Source organism: Delphinus delphis, chromosome 15 (genome assembly GCF_949987515.2).
Source record: "Delphinus delphis chromosome 15, mDelDel1.2, whole genome shotgun sequence".
NCBI lineage: Eukaryota > Metazoa > Chordata > Mammalia > Artiodactyla > Delphinidae > Delphinus > Delphinus delphis.
The window spans coordinates 61,349,020-61,359,064 of NC_082697.1; the positions used below are offsets into that span (position 1 = coordinate 61,349,020).

The following is a 10,045-nucleotide window of genomic DNA, read 5'->3' on the forward strand; positions in this document are numbered from 1 at the left end:
CTGAATTCATAAACATTACTGTTTAGCACAAATCTAAGTTTAAAAAAAAAAGGGCTGTAGTGACAGAAAGCAGATCTGGGATCCACTTGCAAAGGGGCACAAGGGAACTTTTTAGGGAGATGGAAATGTTCCATATCTTAATTATGCTGGTGGTTATATGACTATACACAACTGCCAAAACTCAAACTGTATAATTAAAGTGCATATTTTTATTGTATATAAATTGTTCCTCAATTTTAAAGAAGGAGGTTGAATTGATTTAGTCGATTGAAAAGGAATATTAAGCAAATAACCGTACAAGTGGTAACTGATGTGACAAAATTTGCAAAGATTGTATATGAATAACTGCTGTTTGAAAAATGCAGAGCTATACATTTAAAAAGAAGCAACGTCCAGAAAAGGGGAAGTTTAAAGAGTAATTTTAAAATATATAAATCACAACATTCATTAATAATAGAAGTATACAATACCATGTTTCAATAAACTTTTTTCAGGGGAGGAATGTTCATTTTGGGGGGTTCTACGACTATTGACAGAAGAAAAAGAAAGCATGTGAGAATACTAGCTGATCGTACCAGATAGAAGGCCTTGATGTTAACAAATGCTAGTTTCCAACATTTGCATTAGACTTACAAAAAAAAAATCACTACACAGAAATTACCACAACACTATAAATCAACTATACTTCAATAAAAAACAAATCACTACCTTTCTTCAATTGATCGACGTTATCAGATAAAGCTCTGAATTGATGTTTCTAACATTTCACCTACTCTTTTGCCTTCCACAGCTTTCTAAGCAAGGTTAATCCTGGATAGTGATAAGCATGCAAGTATCAACTTTCCAAAAACCATATATTTTCCTCCCAGGTGAAAACACAAAGGATGCCTGCTGTCTAGCACTAAACAAGTGCCCCAAATACTACACATCTCAGAGAAGCAATAAGAACAGCAGCAGCTGCTTCAGGAACAGAGCTGTTCCTTATGGGTCAACAATGAGAGAAAATGTAGGGATTCTCCAAGGTAATAATAGCACCTTGCAAACCTGACTTACTCATTGGAGCCTCAATTTCTACATCTATAAATACTTTTGTGTAGTTCCAACAGAAAAGTATTTAATTAAGAACAAGGCACTTTCGTCTATGTTTGTCTTTTAAGGATTGGATACTCTTGGAAAATCTTATTTTTAACTATGCTTGAGTGTGGACTTTATGCTTGAGTGTGTGAGAGCATGAAGACATACTGTACTTATTGGCTCATTAAGCAAAATATTTTAGTTGAAAAGGGATTTGCAAATATTGCATGAGGTGTTAGTATTTAAACTTACAAATCCCTCATGAAACGAGGCAAAAAAGAACATATAGGGGAAAAAAAGGGGCAAAAATATACAAAAGAGTGGGGAAAATCTGGTAGCAATAAGGAGGCAGCAAAGTTAGTAACACCAGATCAAACCTGGCATCAGTAGAAGTACACAGGGACTTCCTTGGTGGCGCAGTGGTTAAGAATCCGCCTGCCAATGCAGGGGACATGGGTTCGAGCTCCATTCCAGGAAAATCCCACATGCTGCAGAGCAACTAAGCCCGTGTGCCACAACTACTGAGCCTGCGTGCCACAACTACTGAAGCCCTCGTGCCTAGGGCCTGTGCTCTGCTACAAGAGAAGCCACCGCAATGAGAAGCCCATGCACCGCAACAAAGAGTAGCCCCTCCTCACCACAACTAAAGAAAGCCTGCGTGCAGCAATGAAGACCCAACACAGCCATAAATAAATAAAACGGTTTAAAAAAAAAAAAGAAGTACACAGAAGGAAAAAAGGGGCATTCAATTTACTTGCCTTAAGATACATGATGGGAAGGCCAGGGATCGAAATCTAAATTTCAGAAAATGTATTCCAAGAGAATCAATTCACTTAGACGTTTTATTTTATTTTTTATTTTTAAAATTTTTATTGGAGTATAGTTGATTTAAAATGTTGTATTAGTTTCAGGTGTATAGCAAAGTGAATCAGCTATACATATACATATATCCACTCTTTTTTAAATTCTTTTCCTATATAGGCCATTACAGAGTATTGAGTAGAGTTCCCTGTGCTATACAGTAAAGTCCTTATTAGTTATCTATTTTACATATAGTTCATTTAGACATTTTATTATGAGTGTTTGCCAATAACTACACGGATGGAAAAATACCACAACAGGCAAGCTCTATTTCTAAGAAGTTTACTAGTTTATCTGGAATCACATACTTATTCTGGAACAAAAAGAAAATTGCTTAAAGCAAAACATGCTATAGTCACTGGAAAAAATAAGTCATTAAGATATGCTTCTTAAAGAAGGTGTTTCCTAGGACTTATTGGGGGATCAATTCAGAAAGATAAAGATATCCATTACCCTTATCAATATCATTATTTCCAAAACTGAATTGGAATTATGCAGGTTTAATGTTGCCAACCTTATCTTAAAAATAATAATTCTAAGGAAAGGAACCCATCAATTCCTTCCTTCTATGTATCTTCAGAACTTTACTGTTGTAAAACTGTAAACTGTGTGAAACTGCCAATATTCAGATATTTCTAGGGGACAAAAACAGCAATTTCATATGACTGCACCAATACAATGTCCAGTCTAATAAGTAATTCAGTCTCACTAGGCTCCTGAAAATCTCACTGTAGCAAAATGTTCAATGTCCCTGAGTTGCACCTTCAAATTGAAGGCTTTACTTTGCTGTTCCTGTTTTTCTGCTCATAGGAAAAAGATCTCAGAAAGGTTTACTTTGCCCTCAGAATGCCTTTTCCACAGGCACTGGGGGAAAAAAAAGTGGACAGGGCCCCAGGCTGGGCCTCAAGGACTAACTAACCTTAAGGCAGCTAAACACTTAGCATTCGCCACAAAAAACAAAAACTACTGCAATAGTAACAGAAATTAAATAAACAAAATATTAAACTCAAAATAGTTTTATGGCCCTTGACTATTGTTTGGAGGGAATGGATTTAATTTAAGCTAGGTAAGTTTCTGAAAGGAATTTTTAAACATTTTCAAAGTGACTGGAGGCATATTTTTTATATCTAACTTTAAAAGGTAAAATGGCTTCCTTTCTCTTATGTTCTACCAGCAATAACATTAGGCACAAACATAAAGTAAAAATCTACATTATATTTACATTTAAAACAAACCTAGAAAAGCCATGATTCTGAAGTAAATATTCTACCTAAAGAATCTCTTCCACATACTCTTTCCTGGTCACTCACTCGATGCCCTCTGTTTCTTAATTCCTGTGATTCTTTTTACCCCTCTTTGCTATACAAGGCTTTGCCTAAACTTGTATGCCCCTTACTATAATGTAACCTCTCCCAGGGATCATGTCTTATTCACCTTGTGTCTTTCTCAGCACTCAGCACTGGGCTTTGACCATAGTTGACCAGCAATAAAAAATTTAAGTCAAAACAGGTTTCTGCTTCAGGTGAAAACATGACTTTAAGCTCAAGCAACTGCTTATCTATAATTATAACTCATAATTCTAGATAAGGTGGAACACACAGGACTGGGGACCACCAATAGCTCTACTAACTACAGCTGAAATTTTGAATAAATTGAGAACCACCAACGCCATAAATTTTTAGGATCAGGAACTTTGTGCCACGCTTTCCCTGACACCCAGCATTTGATAATCATTTACTGCCTTAGGCACCATGCACCTGTATGCAAAATCCTCAATCATGATGATATAGAGATCAGCTTTAAATGAACGGTAACATTATAGGCTATCATATCCTCACAGAAGTCCTTCTATTCTAGGTAAGAGAGGGATCTACAAAGGCTTATCACAGAAACTGGTCATTTCAAGCTTGGCTAATAGGGGTTCTTTACATGAGCTTTTTAGGTAAAGAGCAGGAATAGAAATTCTGGTAGTCCTTATCAGTAATGATCAGCAATGTTCCATCCACGCAGCTCCTATTGCCCCTTATAAACAGTAAGGTGGTAACAGAATTTTCCAAGATCAGGTCCAAGGTGGTAGGGGGGAACTTAGCTCAGGATGAGTACAACAGTAAAAAATGGGTTTGGTTGTAATTATTTAGGTCAGAAACAGGGTCGAGGTTGCCTCTTTTAGAGACAAGAATTAGATATACGGTACAGTAAATAAATTGGCCCTGCTCTATAGCACTACCCAATAGAACTTTCTGTGGTGAACATTTCTATTATCTGTGCTGCCCCAGTACTGCAGCCACAAACCACATTGTGACTGTTGAACACTTGAAATGTGGGTAATGTGACTGAGGAACTAAATATTAAATTTATTTAATTTTAATTAATTACATTTAAATTTAAATAGCCAAATGTGGCTGGTGGGGTTTCCATGGTGGCGCAGTGGTTTAGAATCTGCCTGCCAATGCAGGGGACACGGGTTCGAGCCCTGGTCCAGGAAGATGTCACATGCCACAAAGCAACTAAGCCCGTGCGCCACAACTACTAAGCCCACGCACCACAACTACTGAAGCCTGTGCACCTAGAGCCTGTGCCCTGCAACAAGAGAAGCCACTGCAGTGAGAAGCCCGCGCACCGCAACGAAGAGTAGCCCCACTGGCCGCAACTAGAGAAAGATTGCACGCAGCAACAAAGACCCAACGCCGCCAAAAATAATAAATTAAATAAATTAAAAAAAAATGTGGCTGGTGGACAGTGCAGCTCTAGATTCTCTAAGTCAGTGGTTCTCAACCAGAGGGGATCCTTTCACCCCCAGGGGACAACTGCCTCAACTGGAGATGTTTTTGGTTGTCACACTGTGGGGAGGGGATGCTACTGGCATCTAGTGGGTGGAGGCCAGGGATGCTGCTAAACATGCTACAGTACACAGGACAGCCTCCTACAATAGAGAATTATCCAGCCCAATGTCAGTGGTGCCAAGGCTGAGACATCTGCTCTAAGTTTACTCAAGGTTGGAATTAAAAGTGCAAAACAGGGCTTCCCTGGTGGCGCAGTGGTTGAGAGTCTGCCTACCGATGCAGGGGACACGGGTTCGTGCCCCGGTCCGGGAGGATCCCACATGCCGCGGAGCTGCTAGGCCCGTGAGCCATGGCCGCTGAGCCTGCGCGTCCGGAGCCTGTGCTCCGCAACGGGAGAGGCCACAGCAGTGAGAGGCCCGCGTACCGAAAAAAAAAAAAAAAGTTTAAAACAAACTGCTATACACCTTGTCTAAACATAATACTCAGGAAGAATGAGATTTTTCCAAGCAGCAAGAAAAGATCTGGGCTGTTCTACAAGTTTAAAGTAGCAGGTTTTTACTAACAGGTGTTATGTAGGTGTGTTGAGTACCTTATTAAAATCTTCAGCATCAGCGTTATTACTTCCTGTGGCATTTTTAAACTTGGATATTAACATAAGTAAACACTGTGAGATTTGTTCCTTATGAGTTGGACGTACAGTATTGGGGGGGCTGAGGCGCCAACTCTTCTAGTTTGAATTCCTTGTCCCTATAATTAACCTATCTATAGTTTCTCTGGATGTCACTAATTTTGAATACAAAAAGAAAACATATATTGTGAAAGAAAAGCAAATCAAGGCAAGAAAATGGCTCTGTCATCGCAGGTCTGCATGTCTACATATTACTTAAAGAAAAAGCAAGGGTACAAAATTATATTTGGACCAAAGGAAATGTACTGAGTGATTCTATTAAACAATGATAGCACACTACATTATAGAGTGAGAGAGATTACTTGAAATTTTAGAGGATGGGTATCAAATAACATTGTGGTTTCTGTAGCCAGTCTAAATTATGCAAGGATTAGTTTAAATGGCATCATTCAGAACTGCTCAAATAGTTCTTAAATTTATACTAGCAATGTAGAATTTAACCCAGCAGTCTATTCCTCAAAGAAACCAGAATAATGGACACAATTCAATGTTTTACTTTGATTCAAACTGTTTTTCACAACACAAAATTTTCAACATTCATATTACAGCAATGCTTTTTCTTTTCTGCCCACTTAGCACCAAGAGAAATTGTTCAGTACAAGTAAAGCCCTGTCTTGCTTCAGGGAATATAAAAATAAGACACAGTACTAGTTCTGAAAAACTTACATTCAGAATTTACACACTGGCCTAAGGCAGAGACTTCCAGCCCACACATTCTGAATTCCTGAAAGATCCCTGCAATTTTTGTGAATGTGCCAGGCTTAAGCATGCTGGAGTTTCAGTACCTCTTCAGATCTTCATTTGAAGAGTTTAAGATCTTTTATCATCAATTAACATTTAGGGAGCAACCACTGTAATCTAGTAATCAAATACCAGAAAAATAATATTTGAAGCAGGATTCCAACCCATTCTGTTTTGCAGACCTGCCTATAACGAACTATTCTTGGAGGAAAGAACACTCCAGTTCTTTAGATTTCTAACTGAAATGCCACAAAGCCCCTCCCATCTTCTTTATGAAATTGGAAAGGAAACAACACTGAAGGGACATTTTTAGCATCATTTTGTATTCAACCACAGGCGTTTGTATTCAACTACTGGTCCACACACGGTGTAGACCGGGGCTCTCAGCCTCAGCACTACTGATAATTCTCTGGTACAGGGTCTGTCTTGTGCAATGTCGGATGTTAGCAGCATCCCTGGCCTCTACCCACTAGGTACCAGCAGCCCCTTCCTAATGCCTGATTGTGACAATCAAAAGTGTATCCAAACGTTGGCCAAATATCCCCTGGGGAACAAAACAGCCTGGTGGTTGAGAATCACTGATTTAGACTGAAACTCAAAGTACCACAAGGTAGACACTGTGCTCATCAAAAGCCTGGGAAGACTTTATTCCTAGACAGAAAAACATGTAACATTCACCACAGAGGCGGTGTAAGAAAAACATATTATCTTTGTCCTTTCTTGATTCCTTCCACCCAATATATGAGAAACAACGGAGGCGTAGGCTATACCACTGTGTGCACATGAAGACATCTGGCTCAACTTGTACAATTACTCCCTTTAACTCTCCAGTGACAAGTGAACAAATCCACAGCAGCTGCTGCATTGAAAAAATGACAAAATATGTTACTTCTGCCAGTTCAAAATTAAAATAAAGCAGTCTTGAAACACTAGCATTGCTCCTGAATTCCACATATATGAAAAACCGGGTCTGGACAAGCGGACTCCCAAGCTTGTAAAGAAAGAAGGACTTTGAGGGAGGGCAGAAAGTCAGGGTCTGAAAGTAGGTATCCGTGAAGAAATCCAAGCACTGGTTCTCATTTACTAGCTCTAAATCCGGGACAATTAGAATCCATTTCACATGCCAGAGCGGTCAGCCAGGTACATCACGCTGCTGTTTCCCCAAGAGGAAATCAGAGTAAAACCCCGCTACCAGCGGATTTCCGACTGACCTCAGGGTCCCCCCTCGCCACGGAAAGGGGGAGCCAGAAAGTTGTGGAGCAGCAGCATTCCCAAAGACGAAATTCACAATCTACAGAAGCCCCGCCCCTTTCTGGACCTCAGGGGTCTTTCAAACTACTGCATCAGAATCACGTGAGGACCTCGTTAAACCCACAGATCCCGGTCCCGTCCCCCAAGGTTCCGACCCGAGGGCTGAAAATCTGGATTTTTACCAAGGGCCCCAGGTGATTCCTAGGCTCGCTGAAGATGGCAAATTACTGCTTGCACATCTCCCTTCCTAACTTGGAGCCCACAGACAACCTACAGGTTTCCAATTGGCTCCGAAACAACTGGGGCTTCATTCCAGGAGCTTCTGCGGCAGCAAGTTGTTAGCTCTGTCATCCGAGAGGGTGAGCCGAGCTCTCGCAGGCCCCAAGGTCGGCCCCGCGGCCCCCGACTGGGCTCCGGGTCGTTCGCGGCCCCGGGCAGAACCCGGCCCAGCCTCTCCTGGCCCACGGGGACCCCAGAGACCCCCGGCCCCGTGACGTGACCAGGCCCCAGCCTCGAGCGACGGGCCGGACGCCCTCGCGACCAGGCCTCCTCAGGCGGGCCCGTTAGCCCCCGGCCCCCTCCCCGGTCACAACGGCAGCTCGCGACCGGGAAACAGGCGCCCCGCAGGCGGGGGCCTCGGGCCGCCGCTCCGTATCCACCCCCGGTACGGACCTTCTCCAGGGGCGCGTCCATGGCTAAGGCGGCCGGTTGAGCCCGATGGAGGCCCGGCGATCCCGGGCACTACTTCCGCCTCCCGAGCTCCGCCGCCGTTTCCACGCTGGCAGCGCTGACGTCCCGCTCGCCCGCGGCCGGCGGGGCGGAGAAGAGAAGGAACTTCCTGGCTGCGCAGCGGGGAGTGGAAAGCGGGGCTCGGGAAGGCGGGGGAGGCGGGGCCCACGGGGAGGCGGGGCCCATGGGGTGGGCGGGGCCGTGGGTGGGCGGGGCCCTCCAGGCTTCCGTACAAGGCCGTCACGCCGGCCAGCCCAAATGTTTCCAGATGAGAGGGGGAGAATGGATGGTGGAGCCGTTCCAAACTCTCTTCAGAAGCCTGTCCTGGTGTCAGAGTAGAAGTATAATAATTACAAGGGGTCACTCATGTAGCAAAATGCTGGAAATACTGGTAACGCACCTCTACTTCCGGGCCTAGTGTTCCAAGTTCTCCCCGCTATCGCCATTCCTCAGGAATGGAACAGGCCATTCACCACGGAGAGGCGGGGCGACCGAGCGCCCCCGCGCACGCGCAGCTTTGGTGGTTTCCTAGGTGCTCAGGGCTTCGCGGGTTTCAGCTATTGGACTCCTGACCAGTGACCGCTACTCTGAAAAGGCGCTGATCAGAGCTGAGGTATTTGTCTCAGACCTTACCGCAGAATTCTAGACGGAAACGACTTTGAGACAACTGGCTCAGCCACTTTCTTCGTGTCAGGCCACAATTATGACTTGTTAGGTAATAATGATAATAATAGATCAGTTGCTGCTATTCCATTTTATGGTACAACAGCCTTGTGATGTAGAGATCATTATTATCTCCATTTCACAGTGCCAATCTAGGTTGGATCCAAGCACCCTGACCCCAGCGTCTGTACATTACACATACTGCCTCTATAACCGCTTCCACCCCTCCTGTATAATCATAAGGTGTTTCCAGGGAATAAGAGAAGACATAAATTTCCTTATTCTTCCCTCTAAATGAGGAAAACTGAAATGAACTAGTCTATCACGGTTACAGTCCGTAAAACAATTCACCACTAGTACACCGATGACGTTACAACCGCAAAACCATACCTCTTCTCTCCTGTTCTGGGCGCCTCTCTTCCGAAATCTGTGTAAATGACTGGGTTGCATTTTCAGTGTAGTAATTATATTTTTTGAGCTCTCTAAATTGTGTTAGATAAATTGCCCAGTTATGTTAATAAAATTATTTTCTACCAAAAGAAGCTTTGTGTACAGTGGGAACTATTCAGATTCTCCACAGAGCTCTGCAAACAGAAAAGGATGATAGATTTATGTCTTCCAAGATCTAAAAGTGGAATGTACCTCTTCGAGCTAAACAAGTCACCTTTTCCAACGTGTTGTTATCAAGCATTTAGAAAAGTTGTTATACCATGAACACCCATATGCCTATCCTACAATGAACATCTATCTGTATTTGCTTTACAAATATGATATTTACATAAGTATCCATCTATCTATCCATCAATACGTCTTATGTTTTGATACATTCCAAAATTGCAGACATCAATACGTTTCACCCCTTAACACCTCAGCCTGGGTATCATTAAAAACTCCTAATTTTTAAAACCACCTCCAAGTATCTGGATTATATTAAAAAGTAGATTCTACAAAACAAATACTAGAGAGATGAAACTTACATTTTCTATTTTAAAAGTAGACTTTAAAAGCCAACATGAAGAAAGTGGGAATAATTGGTTCATTCAATATTTATCCAAATGTTTATCGACTGCCATCTTGGACAGTTAGGGGCTAGAAATACAAGATCCTGCCCTTAAGAAAATGCTGTTTAGGGCAGAGGTTTTTACTTTGGACCCAGGGGGAGGTCTGTGAAACTCCTGAAACTATGCTCTAAATTTTGCATGAGTGCATTTTTCTGGGGAGCATTGCATAGCTTTCAAGATCAAGTTGGACACAC

General features: G+C 42.5%; 1 protein-coding gene across 1 annotated transcript in view; it reads right to left on the reverse strand.

Moving 5' to 3' along the window:
* Positions 1-8,228, reverse strand: part of PDXDC1 (pyridoxal dependent decarboxylase domain containing 1) — a 50,079-nt gene extending 41,851 nt beyond the window's left edge. Inside the window, exon 1 of the mRNA XM_060031785.1 lies at positions 8,071-8,228. Coding sequence (XP_059887768.1) covers positions 8,071-8,091 — 21 coding nt within the window. The 5' untranslated portion in view covers positions 8,092-8,228. The remainder of the gene's footprint in view (positions 1-8,070) is intronic.
* Between the last annotated feature and the right edge of the window lie 1,817 nt (positions 8,229-10,045).